General features: G+C 37.0%; 1 protein-coding gene across 5 annotated transcripts in view; it reads left to right on the forward strand.

Moving 5' to 3' along the window:
- LOC124630408 (glutamate receptor-interacting protein 1) overlaps positions 1-19,715 on the forward strand; it is a 205,727-nt gene that overhangs the window by 120,637 nt on the left and 65,375 nt on the right. The window contains exon 1 of one of the 5 annotated variants that reach the window (XM_047164304.1): positions 14,454-14,686. The exons of the other annotated variants lie outside the window; for them this stretch is intronic. Within the exon in view, the coding sequence (XP_047020260.1) occupies positions 14,557-14,686 (130 nt within the window). The 5' untranslated portion in view covers positions 14,454-14,556. Of the gene's footprint in view, positions 1-14,453; positions 14,687-19,715 lie in introns of those variants that run through there. 5 annotated transcript variants of the gene reach the window in all.

Genomic DNA, 19,715 nt, shown 5'->3' on the forward strand with positions numbered 1-19,715 from the left:
TGAATGCATGCAAAAGTGCATTAAATATCGCTAAGTATTCTTAAAAAAATAATAAACGGTAATAACCTATTGGATTATCTATACTTATTTCAAACGACACAACTTAAAAGGCAGCCCTCGTACGTGTGAACATAAAGTTGCTTACTAACAGGTAAGATAGAGGTCAAACTCGTGCCGACCATCGACAAAAATAGTGAGTGGTCAATTGATCTAATGATTGATGATCAAAATAATGAAATAACTAAGCATCTAATGAAAGTCATTTTTTTCTCATAAAGCAGTATGAAACATCAGCCGTCCAGACATCGAACGTGGCAAATTAAGCTAATATTACTGAACCAAACTTTTTTTTATTTTACAAATCAGCCAGATATGAACACTTCATCAGTCTACACTTAATGAATGAATTAATCCTCTACTAAAAATCTATCTAAAATACTAAAAAGAAGCGATAAAAACGTAAATTGAAACATCAGCATAATTGTGCACACACTATCGGGTTTAATTAGCGAAATTGCACGGCGGATAACACTTTCAGCGGATAATGTATCATCGTCACGCGATGGTTCGGATATTGGAATTGAAATGTAGTAAAGTGAACAATCGGTTATTGGGGATTTTGTAGGTCAGGTGTGGGGGAAAGAAGATTTTAAAGTGGAAGTTTATTGTCACAGTCAGAAAAAGTCACAACAAAAAAGTGGATAATAGCCTACACCAAGGGGGAATGGCTAAGCACGATTGTTGGTGAGTTTAATGCAACAATCACATTAGTGTTTATCACGGTTTTTGAAGGACCTTCTTTAAGAATATGGGTTTGGTTCTACGAAGTATATAATTATTTTTTTATTATTAACACTCAAGGCATCTTATAAGAACCTCATCTATTCATCTCCATAGTATCGTAGCATATCACCTAATGTAATATTTAAAACGAATGAACTGAATGCACCTCGAGGTAAGGATAAAACTACGTGCCACGATCTCATATAAATATAAACATTTTTAATTCCTTATCTTTACGCCTTATACTTTTATGGAGACTATATATTTTTATTATACTGACGTGTTGATAATAAAATTCAATGTGTAATGGTCTGAAAAAGGAGATAGGTACTTAGGTTTTCAACATCAGGTGTTGCTAGGCACCTACTTAGGGCTTACTTGAACTTTTAGATATCGATAAAGTGAAATGATCTCTCGATTTCAAAATCGAACTGACAGGCTATTCGATGGAACTGTCCTGATTTTCGTTGTCCTATTCTCAATGATGTCCTATCCGTTAACGTTAGTTGTGTAAACCTGGTGATTTATTTGTTCGATTATTTGGCGAATAAAAACACATCTGAAATGTTGAATTTCCATGGACAATTTCAAATCTTTAAAAAGCAAGCACCAATAATTGGCTGTTCGTTTAAGTTTAACAAATAACATAAAGATAAATCCTGCCATAAGTAAATATTTATCCTACGATTCCAGAATATTACATACCTACTACTACTTATATGAGATAGCCAGTGCATACGTTATTAGCTTAATGGGCACCTCTAATGCTCAGACTGTATGAGTGTGTAAGGGTACGTCCTACGTGAGCGAATCGCGATCGCGAAGCGAATCTACGCTACCCCGTACCGTATCGCGCAACGCGCAACGTCATGTCGTCGTAGTCACATCCTTTTTTTTATCGTCCCACTGCTGGATACAGGCCTCCTCTCACTCAGACAAGGATTGAGCGTTAATTACCACGCTTGCTCAATGTGGGTTGGTGATTTCAGACAAGAGATTCGAGATGTTTGCCTTCACCTTTCAGTCAGCCATTGGTGCCCAAGATATACAAAGAAAGTACATACAAACTTAGAAAAGATGAATTCGTATTTGGCTGTCCTGGAATGAAACCCACACACTCATACATGAGAGGTACTTAACCTAAGGGCACCCGATGTCATGTTGGCCATCAAAAGAAAATCGCACCGCATATCTTTACGTTCGCATCCAGATCGCTCACTTAGGACGCAAGGGAGGATTTATTTGCGTTTATACGGATAGGTATTGGATTTTTTTGATCGTTTTGCAATGAGCAGTTTGATATCTTACTTTGTAGCTCGTTATTAAATTGGCAATGACGCTGTAATGGATCGTTTTTTGTATTCTTAATGCAGTAGTATCGAATATGCTTTTAACGCATCCGATGTTTGGAAATGTATGGTATTTCTTTTTGTTTCGTTTACCGACGTAAATTTTACGAGTAAATAATGTATTTTCTACTATGATTTATTAGTAAATAAATGTTTAATTATTAATATCTTTGTTAATCAGATATAGCATTACCAAGCAACAAATATTGCGACCATTAAAAATCCTCTGATTAATCAGAGTTTAATATTAATCACCATCACCATTGATCAATAAACGAAAACAGATTCAAAACACATACAAAATCAGAACTTAGGTAACCCTCCAATCAGTAAATAATTTCTTGACCCAATGACGTCATCAAATGCAACACTCCCACTGCCAACGTGGTTTACGTACCGAGAAGTTGTACAACCAACCTGCCTTTGAAACTGTGAAGTCAACCAGTCAATGGTGACGGGGTACATGTGACCGCGGTTACCACGTGCGTTTTGAGAGAGGAATGCGATGTGAATTCAGTGGTTTTTTAGGGTTGGTTGTGAAAATCTCGTTTTGAAGAATTGATTATTGTAGGTTTCAAGAATTAATTATTAGAATTATAAATAAATAAGTTTGATAATTTTGAAATTATTTAGGTTTTAAAAAAAACTATTTTATCTTAGATAAACATTGTAACAAAGATAGTTTGCGAAGTATATTGTATGGTTTCTAATAGTTTACTCTTTTATGACTGCTTTTGAACCTGGTCATTTTAATGACCTTATTAATCTCAATTGTGCAAAGAGATATAGATATATCGTTAACTCTGCTTTACTGTTTTTTTTATTATTATTCAGTGCTTATTAAATTAATAGTTACTCCAATAAAACAATCATTAATAACAAACCCAAGTGAACCGAAACAGACAAACAGACCAGATCTTGTGCCCGGATGTCGGCCCGGGTATTTGTGGCGTGACTTACGACCCACATCCGGCCACCATATTTGCTTTACTTACGCCACTTCCGGCCCCGAAGGTTTCGTAATGGCAGTTTGATAAATACTGTAGTCATCAATTAGTATGGATTTTGGATAGTTTGTTGGTTAATTATCCGTAGTGTTCTGGGAAACTGAAATTGTATTAATCTTGGTAAGGCCTGAAATTCTAGCCATCCATTTGATGAGATGAGACGATAATACCATATAGAAATATTTTTTACTTTATAGAAGAACACTATCTTTTTAAAGGTTTAAACAGCTAGTTATTCTACAGTTATATATCGATTATCTTCGCTTTACATTTTTTATGGGATAATACCATCATCGTCATCTTCCGAGCCTTTTCCCGACTATGTTGGGGTCGGCTTCCAGTCTAACCGGATGCAGCTGATTACCACGGTTTTACAAGGAGCGACTGCCTCTCTGACCTCCTTAACCTTTTTACCTGGGCAACCCAATATCCCTTGCTTAGACTGGTATCAGATTTATTGGCTTCTGATTACCCGCCAAGGATGTTCAATGACAGCCGGGGCCTACTATTGCTACTTGCCTGACCTGAAATCGAACCCAAGCACTCATACTTGAGAGGTTGGTTCTTTACCCACTAGGCCACCAAATTTTGCAAGAAAATACAATAACATAAAGCACTCCCTCAAAAGAGTTCAAACCAAACTTCAAACCAAACACACACTTGCACTAAACAATGAATATTGGCCACGCACGGTGCATCTCCGGTTGTAACTCCGGTCTCAATAACGATCGTCCGGCAAATTTCCGACGGTAATCCCGTATCTCTAGAGACATATAGAGCGGTACATATTTCAGTTTAACGTTAGATTCAGATGCTAGGTTTGAAATATTTTTTTTCGATTAGGTACTAACTAGATTAATGAACAGGAATTACTCTCGATAAAGGTAAGAGAAAAAATTTCCACATTGAGAATCGCTCCTATTTTGAAGTCGGTTAAATAAATTCACGCTGTAAGGCATGCAAACTCAGATTGTAACAGGTTTTCAGCAATAATTATTTTCTTGACAAAAATCTCCTCAATTTAAAAAGCTTTTAAATCATTACATCTGTTTTGACCGTAACTTTTGAATCAATGATGCTTAAAACTGTAGGCCAGACATACGTCTATATTACAGCTGTATTGCATATAAAATCGTATCAACAAACAATCTTGAAAATTTGATAAAGTCTGAAGTATTCATACGTGAAAACCTAATTCAGAAAGGCATCTACAGCATGTATAGGTACAACAGTCTATCGTGGATCAAGAGACTAAGTGACTTCGCCCATTAAGGCAGGCAAAGAGGCTTACTCGCCCATAAAATTGTCCCAAAAAGGTGGCATATGAGGTTCCCATCCGTTGGGAAACTATCGCTGTAATCCTATTGGTCGTCATGTTTCTAAAGAATGTGTGTGTAATAAAAGTTTAAGTGAGCGTAATCTATTCATTCTGTAAGGAAGGAGTTTGTTGAAAGTAGTGAAAGGAACGTTATTTACGGAATTGATGTAAAACCTATCATATTTATGTCCTTTTTGATATTTTGGTGTATCTGGATAATAAACTTTTCGGACTTACAAACGCAGTGTGGGACGATCACCTACGAAGATCACATACGATCTGAAAAGGTTGTGAGCAGGTAGATGTACGTTGATTCCATACCGGTCCTTTTTTAAGTCAATCCGAGAAGCCTATGTTCAAGGTAGACGTACTATGGTTAAGATGATGATAATGGATACTTTTCATGTTTAGCCGGTCAAATGTTTTATCGTAAAAGATAATTTCATATTTTTTTCACGTACACGTGACAACAAAATACTTATAATACTAAGAAAAATATTGGTCTTTCGAACAGCTTAACCTACTATGTGTCGCTGATAGAATTAGATCTAATATCGCCGTGTTCCCAGGAGACGGCTTGAACCAATGTAATATTGTAACCTCTTTCATAAAAATACACGTACGTACAATAGGGCTTTTAGGAAATATTATTTATGAAAATCTTAAGTTTGTTTTCTTTTGATAAAGAAAAAATATGACAGTAACAACTACATGACTGATTGGCCTATATAGGCTGAAAACCTGATAAACAAGATCCCTTGTTCTATTTCTAGTTTGGTTTAATATACCTAACTTTAGATGTTCATTTTAGTAGCCCTGAGTTAGGTTAGTCAAACTCCTATATATCAAATCATCTAAGTACATACATATGCCAGTCTCGTGTGTTTCATTGAGACACTCCTTTTTGTCTCAGTTCATCTTTGTACCGGATTGCATTTTATTTGACCCAACTACACATAAATCGAAAAAGTAATTTTCGTTCAAAGTTATTATCACTGTACCAATAAACTATAATGATCACGCTTAAGTTGGCAGCCATAGCCTCCTTTCGTAATAAATAGACGGGACGCTTGAAGGCCTTAATAACTTTTTGATAATGATATAGAGGGAAGTTTTTTTCTTTTTTCTTCCATCCTTTTTAGTGTGGAAGTTTAACTGAATTTACTGGCAGTTTGTGAAGCCATAGATTATGGTAATATGTGTTCTTTATTGGCGGTATGTGATCTCTTTTCATAATGAGTTCTGGTGCAGTAAGTATCTCAAAGTTTGGTCGTGGCCATTTAAAATTCAAAGTGATCAGAAGTTTCTTTTGATTTTAGATAAGCTCTGGTCCATTGACTACTTTGAACTTTTACTTTATTATTCTTACGTGGTGACTTTATTACATTGCGCTTAGTAGTTTTAAATGTTTGTGATCATAAAACCAGAAAAAAACTTCACTTATTAAGGTTCTGTGATTGATTTGTGATTGAAGGGCAATTTTCTTAGGCAGAAATTTGGTGTCATCTGATACCCTGTCACCTAGGATTTTGTGCCATAGTAAATATTCTTAATTTAAAACATCATGTAAGTAAAACTTTTATAGTAATAATGATTTTATTTAATCAGAGCGATCCATGTCTAACCAGTAGACAATCTGATAGATACAATTATTATCAGATTCAGCTATCCCAAACAACAGCTGCCTATCATGTCTATGATTATCTACGGAATAATTGGTACAGGGCAGTGCTAGTGTTCGGCCATCAATTTATTACTAATTGGGCTTCTATCTTCCTACAGCATAGAACTATTATGTAAATTCTCTTTAAATAATATTGATGAAGTGAATTCTTTACTTTAAAGCTCATTGTAGACTGAGAAGGAGTGTAGTAAGAGTACATTTTATGTCAATATTGCGTATTGTGTACACCTATATAAACTCATTGTATAACAATGTGTATATAAATCATTGTCGAAAGGTTTTTCTAACCTACACACAAACATGTGTTGCTGGGGAGTTTGTTGCGCCACTTCTTTCCAGCAAAAACACATACGGAAGTGGTGAAGGGTGGGCGCATTGGAGGCTGTGTTTTGTAAAATTTCACGTTCAAAAAGTTCTTTGCAGCTAAATTTGAATAAATTATTTTGAGTTTGGGTTCGAGATAGTCGAATGCGGGCTGTCCATGATCGGGATAGTTGGCGCTCATTAGGAGAGACCTACGTTCAACATTGGACGGCAATACGGTGAAATTATGACGATGATGATAAGACATTACAGACTTTAACAAAAGTGCAATGCATTATCTTGCTCATGACCATACGCTGAAACTTCCAACACACTTAAATAACCAAAACCAGTTCCCAACTCCACTATTAGAATTCAACATAATTCTGTGTAACTTGTGATATTCACACAAATGTATGTAAATATCAAGCACATTGTGCTAAACAACTTTGGCTCCATAGCTTTCATAAATCAGACTTATGTAAACGGGGGATGCCAAACTCATGCCCTGTTCGCATGGCAGAACATTTTTTTTCTCCGTCTTTTTGTCTATTTATTACTTTGTTTCTTATGAATGACTTTGGTAAGTTATTGTTTTTATGTCCGCTTACTATCTGATGTTTTTGGTGTTATTATTAATGTTAGGTAAGTGTTGTATTTTTTGAAGATGGCATAACTGTTTTGTGTAAATATTGCTCTCTTTTTTGGTATCATTGCTCTTTTTTTCTAGAATCGTTATGATTTCGTAATTCGTTTGTCGTTCATGGGATCTTTGTAGAATCAATTTGCTCACAAAAATAACATCCACTTGAATAAATTCTGTCTTAAATTCCTCCTAAAGCAAAAAAGATAAAGTAGCAACATTCCCCTCGCCTGCAATAAAGACCTCGTTTTTAAGCCGGTCAGAAAACGAAACCATTTCCCAACATAGAAATCCCACTTGAGTATGATATTGAACAGCTGACACCCTTTCGAGATCATCAAATAAATATTTACAAACCGCTCCAAATGTATTTATCTATTTGAACAACAAGTGGTATACACACAAACATTTTAACACCAAATCGCTTCGGCAAACAAAAACAAACAATTTCGGATACTTACAAAAACTTGATTCTTTCATATTAGTTGTCGCCATAACGGCGAACAGGCGTACTATCGTAGTAAAGCGAACGACTATATCGCGAATAAAATACAAGCAATTATGAACCTTATCGTGCGATAAATAAGGGTGTTAGCGTATATAGAATTGCACAACTATAGGCCAAACAGCTGTCGAACGATTTTGAATCTTACAGTCTTATGAATAGAGGTGTTGGCGTGGACAGTTGAAAGTTGTTCAGCAATTTTATCATACGCGCTCGAATTGCCTGTCAGTGGCGAATGTTGTAAATTTTTTCCACCACTTCAGTATTTTCGACTTGTTTTTTGCTATTGAATGTTTGTGGATGGAAAAGTTTTAGATTAATTCATCACATTATTTTGGAAACTCATCAAAATTGTGGAGAATAGGTATTAGAATTTCGTCAAACACTTAATATCTGTTTACTTAGAAGTGAAGGAGTCACTTTAGGGCTTCATACAACTTCATCAAAGGCTCAAATTGCCTCTTTAAGACTATGTTTAATTTAATTAAGAGTCAAACCGATTTCATTTTATGGGTCTTCAAATATTTTTGGTATCATCGTTTATTTGCAGAATCCAGTACTTACTTAAGAAACAAACTACATATAAGGAACACTAACTTCCTCCTTCCTTCCTCACTACAATTTAAAAACTGTCTGTACAATAGTAAAAATTACGAAGAAGAAGTGATAACTTTTCACATAAGATCCCGTAGCATCGCTTCTTCAGCATATTTTTATTGTAAATCTTCATGAACGGAATATATTCATGTAACTTACAGACTTTTACCGCAAGTACTTCAAGTTATTTTATGAACTAAGGTAAATTATGGCTTTCCGCTTTTTTCATATGAGTTTTTAATAAAAAAATCTTATTCTCGCATTGTCTACGGGCCATTTCTCTTACATTTCCACACGAAAAGGAATGTTAAGTACCTGACTATTTTTTTACTTTTTTCATATAAAAGGACACGAAGTTTATCATTATATCTTTTACCGTTTTCAGATTTACTTAATACTGAAATATACTGAACATCAAGTATCTACTAAATAAAACTGCTCAATCTGGGAATTCAATCCATAATCCAAGATTACTACTTATCATAGTTTAGCGATAGATAGTCGTCTACTTCCATCCAACTTTATAGAAATACTTACATCGTCTATTTCCATGGTAACTTGTGACGCATCGTTGCAAGTCAGTAAGATCTACAACTTATTGCATCTAAAATATAAATAAAACCATTAGCTACAATGTTTGCTGGAGAGTAAGTTGTTAGCGTAACTTAAGTTTATTTATATTGCAAATTATAATAAATTCTGATTACATTGCTTGGTCGTTATGATCTCGGACTTCATCTAGCATGTATTTTTGTCAAGTTCCATAATTACAGCTCATGTACTGATTGTCTGTCAATTTAATTTAAAGTTCATGCTAATTTAAATAATTTTTGGTATTGGTACAAAGATAAGTCGTAAGCCTGGGAAAGGACATCGGCTATTTTTTACAAACGTGGGAAGTATAAATTCCCTCGGGAAGTCGGGACACGGGTGGAACCATAGTGAACACACTCAACTATTGTTTGTCTTTATATTTCTATGTAGCTTTATACCCAAATTAAATAACTCTTTTTTTCATTTCAGGTAAAACATCAACCGTCGATTTTCGTATCGTGAGTTTTTCTCGATTCCCCATTAATAAAGTTGCAATACCTAAAGAAAAGTACCAGGACTTTATCCTCGACGTTACTGAAGCACTCTTAAAGTCTATCAATTCTATTTATTTATCGACTGACTCCGAAAGGATTGCGGGGCTAGATGAAATACACAAGAAGCGCGGTGAACTAGTTGCACTTTGGTTCAGATTAAAAAGATACCGATGGCTTTCTTTGGCTGTTAAAATAATGAGTTGCTTTAGGATTTTACAAAAAGATTTAAAAGATTCGTTGCTTTCGTACCTGTACATAAAAATTTATTAATACTTTTTTATTAAGCTTTCATCACCCTAGATCTTGAGAAAGCTTTTAAGCTACTTAAAACTAACTACTCCAAATAGCTCGCAGTTTAGAAATTGGCGATTGTAACCAACATTTGCATTGAAGATCTCTCCCTGGTCATGTCCGATTGCCGTCCCATCGGACTATCAGAGGTTTTCCTGTCCAGTGTCTGTACAATTGCTTGTGGACTGCTTGTGGCCTGAGCTCAGCTGGTTGATCTCATTCGCTCAGCCATTAGCTCACGACATACACTCTATATCTTTAAAGTTTCTGTCTTTGAAGTTAGACGTAGAATATCATGCGGGTTTTAAGCGAGGTTGTATCTTCAACCATTTGATTCTTGGCTGTTCCATTTTACAATGACATCGCTTTACAGGAAATTACAGTTATTTGATGACATATACCTTTCTATTCAATGTCACAATATATGAACTAGTAATTCGATTACACCTCACCCAGCGATAAACACTAATCCGTACATAAAGCTAACATTAATAAAATAGTTGTGTAGAAGCCAGCAGAGGTCGCCATTGATATCTCGTAGGTAGGTAATAAGTTTCTTGGAGTTAATTAAACTTGTCTGAAAGGGTTTAGTTCAGTGATTTACTACACAGTCTCTCGAGAGGAGTTTTGAAATTAATTTTACCAGTTTCGGTGGATTATGTTGAATGTGTATGTTGGTACTAATTTGAATGTTCATACGTTAATGCTTGGATGTTTGGTTTGAATGTTGACTAAAAAGAGGTGATTACCATAGCCATTAATCAATTTTAAGTAGGACTGTTGGCTATAGGTAACTCAGCTTCATCTCATGAAAGTGACAAAAATCTCATCCTTAAGTGTTTATGCTATTTTGATGCGTTAAAGCATCATTTATTTTTGAGATTAATGCCAATATGATCCACAAACTGCGTTAATCTGCCACATCTGTCAGTGTCACTTAAGTGTCATGTCAGTTTGAATAACCTATAACCTTTTTCGCGCCAAAAAAGCTGTCAATGTCACTGTGAAATGCGCCTCCATTTCAGAGGCGCACTGGTCTTGTAAAAAATCTCTCTTTTCCGGGTGTTTGATTTCATACTGCAAATATTCGTATTAAGTATTTGAGATTGCTTTTGCTAGCTATTTCCGACAGGTTCATCCATTCTTGAGGTAACTTACTACTTTGACCAGCCAAAGTAATTCTATATTTTTTATTCTAACTATCATTCAAATCAAGTTAACCATCTCACGAAATCCTATTTGTGAGACGAAATTCTTTACTTCGTTATAGTATAGCGGGGCTGGTAGTTTCAAATAAAATATAACAAGTAGGTACTAAGAACTATTATTACTCTACCAACAAAATAAAGGACCTCAAAATAAAACACATTATCACATTTAACCCAAAACTACTGGAAAACCCACAATCCAAATCACGAGAACAACCAAACTTATATACATTAATTCCCTAAAACCTTAACCTATAAACTTAGCGGTCACGCCACAACAACCAAAAATGGTCCACGGCTTGTACAAAAACTATAAGGGAAAATCGAGAAAGTTCCACCATTTTCTACCTGTCAACTGGCAACTTGGAGTATTTAACAATAGGGAATGGTATTGTCGTGCCTTCCCCTCTGGCAAGGATACAAGACCACTTGTCATACATGTATGTACGTGTTAGGTTTAAGCTTGTGTTTGATAATGATAACAATATAATGAAGAAGAAACATTTTTTTGTATGTTTGTTGTACCCCTGAAGATTTCGAAACTGTATGAAACGGATTAAAAAAATATATCTCTGTTAAGAAGCTACATTATTCCCAAGTAACATATGCTATATTTTATCTCGATACAGGCAGTAGTTTCCACGGAACTAGGTTGAAACCTCGGGAAACCATGATGTGATTGATAAATGCATGAGTGAGCTTTTTCGCACAAATATTAGTGCTCATATCGTCTCCAAATACTTATATGGTCTAAGATTGCCAAGTTGCTTGTATTACCTACATGGTTTTAACGACGTAACATTGGCTTCGCTAAGCACGTGATTAAACCTGCCTCGTGTTCTGTCCATTCTTACTCCCCGAAGTACTGTTAGGGAGGGGAATGACAGGTAAGTTGAGCTTGTAGTCGAGTTTTCGAGAAGTTGATAGGGGATTGTTTTACGTGCGTCGATGTTCTCTGTCTTGATTACTTGGTATAGATTTGTTCTTCATCCAAAGGATAGATCAGAAACCCTTTTTTGCCAAAGATTTATTGTTCCAAAAGCATCTTGTAAACAGGTTACTTCACCAATCAATATACGAACAGCACATCAACCTGCTTCAATCTGTCAAATTTCTTCGATATAATTTCAACCTTATCACAATAGGGAAAGGTTAGTGTTCGATAGGTGAAAGATTCAGGTAGGTTGATTAGCTGTCTGTACTTGATAGAAGTTCTATGATATTATACCAGACATAAACAGACATTATCTTTAAACATTTCTTGTATCTTCTTCCCTAGATTTTGCACTACTATATTCCCAGCGAATTAACACAATGACTCGACTATACCATAATCGACATAACATGAACTGACTCAGCACATCACTAGGTGTACTCGATACAGTTTTAGCACAACCTCTGATACGAGCGGATACTAATAACACTAGAACAGATATTGTTATGATTGTTCGAACATGTATAAAGTTATGTTAGGTACTAGTAGTAGTAAGTTTTGTAATTGTTGCAGTAGGAACAATAACTTGTACTGTGCAATGTACAGTTTGGTTATTGGGGTTATCTATGTATTATAGTTGGTGTATTTGTCCTTTATTTAGTGGTGGGAATAATGTATTACAATTCTAGAATTTCACGAAAGACGACATGAGTATTTTGGAGATCATTGCACAATAATAATTTTATTTTCAATTGTAATGAAAGTATTAGTTCTTTCATAAAAAATTGGTTGTTTGTAAAGTTGGTTTACGATCGAGATGTTTACGTGATAACGTCTTATTGGTGATATAAGTTTTTAGGAAGTAAGGAATTAATGAAGATAACAATTTTTTCAAATTTTAAATTACATCTATCGTTTTATTCACACTTTTGATGATAAATTTCGGGTGTAAAATGACAAGTTTACTTATTCGACTATGATATACATTTTTCTTCATACATACATTCATACAAACATACTTTTATACATTTATCCGCACGAGAAAATCTCCATTCGTTTGTATGCCGCTAGAGTGAGAGAGAAGGAAGATCGGTCCACTCACTCGAACGCTATGCCAGCCTCCGCTCGTGAGGATTCCGCGTGACAAGTTTCACGGAATGACTGGCAGCGCTCGAGATGAGACGGGAGATCAGTCCGTCTCTCTCTCGTTATACCTGCGATCGCGCTCGTGAGGTTTTGGTGTGACACAAGTTTCTGAACATGTCACCCGACTAAAACGATTTGAAATACGTTATCACGTCGAAAACTGTGTTTGAATTAATCTCTATTTTTCTGAAGTCTAATTAATGTGGGGAAAGATTCTCATAGAATCAGAGTCAAACGATTTGACAGAAGTGCCCTAAAAACCTGCAACGATACTTAAAATATGAAAGCGTATGTTTTTAACAGATAATCGAACTTTTCAGTGACCAAACTACTAACTAAAACATGCCAGTAGAAAAACCCTCTTTTTGAGTACCTATACATGGAAAAGTACCAATGTTATCTAATTATTTCATTTTGTTTAAGAATTTTTGAACCCAAACCACCTGCATATCATATTTCTCTATAACGAATTAACCTACTTACCTAAAAGAAAATTAAATTTTACCATCAATGTGACGTATTTTCATGATGGCCGACTTCCTGTGTGGACGCCGCTGATATTTTCAGAAGTGTTTTTCGTTAATGACGCGCACGTTGGCCTCTCAATTCTATGACATTGAGTGTAGGTACTATATTATGTAGTAAAAAGTTTTACTATGGGATTTAAAAGAGGGAAGACTTTTCATTTACTTAAACAAATATCCAAATTTATTTAATTTAATTTAATATACTAAAAATAACTAAATTTCCAGAAAATTATATAATTTTACTTCGAAATCATAACATAAAAATATCCTTTTTAATTATGTTTAAATCGTTATAAGTCTGACTGTATTTAGCTGTCTAATACGCTTTCCTAAGTCTTCTTAACCGAATTATCTTAATAATAATTAAAGTACGCAGCGAATTTGAAACTTAGAAATAGAACCAAAATTTAAATAGAACTGTAATAAATAGACAGTATTTTATAAAACAGAAATAAATAAAATATCTTATTAACAGAACAGAGTAAGGTTTCACCTTATTAATTTGATATTTTATTAATATTATTGAGCCAACGCGTTTCGAGTAACTGAAGGAAAATATCTACCAAATAAATGTTATACTGACTGTAACTTTGAATATAGTGGTGGTAGTTAATCCTATATCCTTATAAAAAATCTCCCTTTTCTAAACAAAACTTTTAGTATCGTATTTAAAAGTAAACCATCTCTGCTACTTAGCTTTTAATGAAATAAAATTATTATATTTCATAATTTTATAAGTGGTCTACTAATAGACATATAAGACTTAAAGGTGGTCTCATATCTCTTATAGAACCATCTTAAATCATGAATACAAATCATTAGCAACAAAAAACATCTGTCCATGCACCAAACGAGAGCAATGCCACATGCACACGTTCCATTACAGGCAGATAAAAGGCGAACGCACTATTTATAATACTTTATTGCCGGTAATATTTGTATCGAGTTTTATTTATTAAAAACTAATGTATACGTATAACGGACGCCCAGAGCCGACACCAGACGCGTGCGTTCTAAATTTAAACTACCCGCGTGCTCACAAAACAACAAGTCACAATATTTAGAAACGGACGCGGGAACGCACGTTTGTGACGCGTATTCAAAAATTCAAAAATGGAATCGCTTACGTGACAGTGTTGTGTTTTTTTCTAAAGTGCCAGTGATGTGTTTGCAATGTTTTCCAACTTCAAACTGCCGTTGCTCAAGAAGTCTAGTAAAGAGGAACCTCTTTACTGCTACGGGAGTGTTAAGACGAAGCCACCGAAAACTCCAACGCTGTCTCGCGTGAAACGACATCAAAGACGTAAGTTTGGCTATAAGAGCTTATGTGTGTAATGCAAAAATAAACACGGCTTAATGAGGTGCGGGTTTGTTGAAACTTCAAAATAGCAGCGTTTTACCTGAAATAAAACGCATATTAAATACTTACCTTATTTGAAGCTTACTAGTTTGAGATAGGCACCTACGTGTTTTCCGCTTTTATCTCTGTCCTTTTCTACCCCATATCTTGCATCTCTCTCGCACACCGACCAGTTTCACTCCCCACCAGGCAGGAGGCGACGAGTGTTCTCGGCGGCCACAGTTCGTCATTGAGTCGAAAACACCAGGCAGAAATTAAAATGTAAGCTTCAAATAAGGTAAGTATTTAATATGCGTTTTATTTCAGGTAAAACGCTGCTATTAAATTCTTGACCGTTATTTGAAGCTTACTAGTTTGAGACGTGTTTGTTATCGCCTGGTGGAAGTGGACGCCAATGTGAGCAAAAGCACAATGAAATTGTGTATGTAAATAGGTACTTAGGTACACGAGTAATCACATGTAAGTATGTGTATTGCGTCCTGGAATACTAATGTAATCAAAGTTAACTGGTACTGGTACTCAGCTACATCCTGTTAGACTGGAAGCCGACCCCAACATAGTTGGGAAAGGGGCTCGAAGGATGAGTAATAAAAATTAAAAGAGAGATGCAAGAACAAAAGCAAAAATTGATTTCATTTTCTAATAGTAATTAACAAAAACATTGCGATACTTCTTAATAACAATAGTAACAAAAATATAGACATTAATCAGCTGGATTAATTAAATAATCGAGATAACTTGCTACTTCTATTTAGTGGGTATCTTTCCCTTCTGTAAAAATGGGCAAATGTATTGCCTGATCGCCAATTACCCTTTGCTAATATATCGTCCAAAGGTATATTGTCAACACAGATTTTGACGCTACCGCCGAGTGGAAGCTTCCTGGGGTTGTAGTTATTCCTGCCCCTTTTAACAATGTCTTAATCCACCCGTATCATCGTTCGGGTGCGTGCCTTTGGTTGGCCTCTAACGGATATAAATAAATTTAAGGAATTAGCCGATGTCCGTCTATCTTCTAACAAGGCTTTAGTCTTTCTGACCCAATACACTGGACTTAGATTTATATTTTCCTGATTATCCATCAAACAACAACCCGACTGCCTATGACTAGAACTGTCGGTCTTAGAGCCAAAGACTGGCCATAAGATTAAATTATCTTTGTTGTTTTTGAAATGTTCTGGGTCTATTGCAAGCAAGGAAAGATCATGGACTCGCCTTTCCGAAACAAGCTAGCAAAAGAAAGAGCAGCAGTGTGCCTGGAAGTTGCAAATGGATTATTCTCGTCTACGTTTACTGCACTTAAGTAGGTTACCAATTGGTCAATATTCCAGATGGACGGCTTCCCGGGGAACAGGTTTGCTCAGCGCTATTGATTTTAAAATGTGTCCGACTAGAACGTGTGAACCTAGCTCTAGAGTGGTTTCCGCATTGCATAGTGTAGCTATAACTGACTTGTGTAATAAAATAGTATTGTATGCTAGTTTATTTACTATGTGTAAGTCCGCTAAAAATTGGGCAAGTATAGGTCCAAATAGGGATTCAAGGATTCATAGGATCCAATTTCATACTTTTCGCCCCAATTTAACCATCGACTCCAAGCTGATTGATAAGTGTTGCGTGTGGATTGAAGAAGACTTCAGTCGGAGAGACTCCTTGTCCCTCCCCCCCCCCCATTTCCTTGACCTTGGCAGGGGGTATCCCCGTTGCTGTGTCTATCGGTTTCTGCTCGAGGTTCATCAGTGTGTAGGGTACTGCTAATGATCGGGACTTCGGGAATCTGCTCGCCAAAATACCTGGTGCCACCGAAGGAACTACTATGAGATTAACTCCCGTTCCTGAATTGAGATGACTGAGGACCTACGGTATAAGGTAAGGTGGCGGTAATACCCATGCTAGCGGGTAAGTCAAAACTTGAGAAAAATGCATCGTGGAACCCCGCTTTCGGGTCCTTCAGATCTAGGGGCACGTAGTACACAACTATGTGTCCCTGGGCTCGCTTCGAGGCAAATAGGTCCACTGCTGATACAAGATGCCACTCCGGTGGAGGTTTGTGTCGGGAGAGATGGTCTGCCTGACTGTTGAATAGGGCTGGTATATGATTCACGACGTGATAGATTTGATACAGCTCAAGATAACTGAATACTCTGTACGTCAAGTTCGGTAGGCTCCTTGATCGGGTGCCACCTTGATTTCTTAGATATGACACCACAGTCCCATTTCTGCATTGAAAAATGGCTGTTGATCTCTTTAGCAACTTGCCGTGATTTTCCAGTTAATACTGCAAGCATCTCTTTCAGATCGCAGTGAAAGCCTTTTTCTCTCTCGTTCCATGAACCCATTACGGGAGTTCCGTTCAGTTGTGCCCCCATCCTACATCGGAGGCGTCCGTGGTTATAAGGTGACAGGGAAGTGGCGAATGAATATCCAAGGTTTGGTGGCAGCTGACCAGCCACCACTTTAGATCTGCTAAGGTATCTGCTGGTAGGTTCAACATTGCTATACTCCATTCACCGAGCCGTGAGCCCACAATGTAACCAAAGAATGACACTTTTTCAAAATGGTGGGTATAACCCGACCGATGACAAAAACGTCACATTTTTATGTAAAATGTTCTTAGTATCTGTGGTCTTCAATTAAGTAGGGTTCTATGTATGACAGTCAAGACTTCTAGGTTCATTTTACATGTAAACGATTTACTACATATTTCATTAAAATTAAGAAAATAATTTACGGCATTTATCATACATATTTGATTTCAATTAAGTTTGAAAAGATTGCATAAGTTCCACAGACATCGTTCTAAAATATCATTTCTAATGTTGTCAGTATATTACTTTCGTAGTTATTTTTATAAAATATGATCATTACTTCAATCGTGACTTATAAGAACCCTTTTTATGGTTTGTTCACCGTTTGGCTCACGGTTCCATGAATAGGGTAGGTATAGATTGCTGTTCAACACTGCATTGAGGAAAGTGAGGAGAGCCCGGTAATGCAGTCTGCCGTATGGAACAACGAAAACTTGCGAAGTTTAAAAGTCCTATCAAGCTATGCAGGTCTTCTAAGTTTGTCGTGCTGTTTGTCACGTAGTGCGTTTTGTCATTATCTTGTTGATAATGCTTGCGATTTATTCACTTGCCATCCAAAACATGGTGCAAATGATCCCAAAGTAGGCAAATATATCTTGGTGAGCCACCAGAAAATCGAGATACACAATTATGAGTAACCCTTGAGTTTTCAAAGTTTGAGCCACCCAAATTGGTCACTGTGGCGAAGGTCTTGGGTGCCGTGCTTAAGCCAAATGGTAGGCACGTAATCTGAAGCAGTCTTCTTCTGTATACTAGTCGAAGAACATATCTGTGACCTTTGGCTACCGGAAGGTAGAAGTAAGCCTGGGCGAGATCCACTTGCACAGCCATTCGTCTTTCTGAAGAAACTCTAGCACCCGAAAAACATTTATTAAACTGAAGGGTTCCGTAATTATGAACTTGTTGAGAACCTTGAGATTGAGTATTGGACGGTTCTTTCCGTCGCCTTTTGGGCACAAGAAACATATTGGAAAGAAAGCTGGCAGAATTTGCAGCTATCAATAGAACTTTTTGTTTTATCATTTGGGATATGACGACATCCATCTCTTTGGACTCTCTGGTCAAATCTGGCATTATCTATCAAAGGTGGCTTTTGGCCAATGGTATGCGATACCCAGTTATTATTTTTAACAAGAAAGGCGGAGCTCCCATTTCTTTCCATTGGTCTTGATATAATGTTAGGCAACCCGCCTGGAAAGTCATAACTTACGTGCCTTGTTGGACGCATCAAAGTCCGCCTGCGGTCCTGGACGCTTTCTGTTTCCTCTGTTGGACATGGTTCCTATTGTAATTTACTCGTGATATCCCAAGGGAGCTTTTAGAGTTTTGCGTCACACGCCATTCAGCGTGAGTGTGATTACCATTTCTCTTCGAGGGAAGGTTATAATGGCGACTCTTCGAAAGTCGATCCAAAAAGCCACCCTGCGAGGGTAGATTGCAATGATGGTACGACCCGCAACATGCATGATTGGTACCCTGCGAGGGTCCGTGATAATGAGCCGACCCCTGCGGGGGATGGCTAGTATACTTACTGGTCCCTGCTTTGTAATGATGCTGCTACTCGCAACATGCAAGATTGGTACCCTGCGCGGGTCCGTGATAATGAACCGACCCCTGCGGGGGGTGGCTAGTATACTTACTGGTCCCTGCTTTGTAATGATGCTGCGACTCGCAAAATGCAAGATTGGTACCCTGCGCGGGTCCGTGATAATGAACCGACCCCTGCGGGGGGTGGCTAGTATACTTACTGGCAGTCCTAGGCGGAGCGTACCAAGTCTTTCAAGGCCGAAAACCATCACACGCCGTGATAATGAGCCGACCCCTACGGGGGGTGGCTAACAGACTTACTGGCAGTCCGAGGGGAGCGTACCAAGTCTTTCAAGGCCGAAAACCATCACACGCCGTGATAATGAGCCGACCCCCATGGGGGGTGGCTAACAGACTTACTGGCAGTCCGAGGGGAGCGTACCAAGTCTTTCAAGGCCGAAAAGCTTTCTTGACACCACCAGCCCTCTTCAAGTGCGGTAGTGACCAGTCCGAACTAAGGAGATGCTGGTTGGACCGCACCTCACACCATTCTTTTTTGTCAAAAAGTTGAACGCCTTGCAGGATTGAACTAGGGCCACAGGTGCCTTAGGAACTTCGGGCTTGCTTTCTTTTCCATAGTCACGTGCACGGGCTGTGGTAGCTTTATTATTTACCGCATCCGTATTTGCTTTATAAGTCACTCATTCTGAAAACAAATTACTGAAAAAAAAGTACACGGAAGAAACTCGTGACAAAAAAGGGGTAGATGTACAAAATATTAACACTTGATTTCGCAAAATCGAATATCGAACGTTAAAACCGTTAACAAATTGTATAAAATATTATAAACTCACCTG

Source organism: Helicoverpa zea, chromosome 5 (genome assembly GCF_022581195.2).
Source record: "Helicoverpa zea isolate HzStark_Cry1AcR chromosome 5, ilHelZeax1.1, whole genome shotgun sequence".
Taxonomy (NCBI): domain Eukaryota; kingdom Metazoa; phylum Arthropoda; class Insecta; order Lepidoptera; family Noctuidae; genus Helicoverpa; species Helicoverpa zea.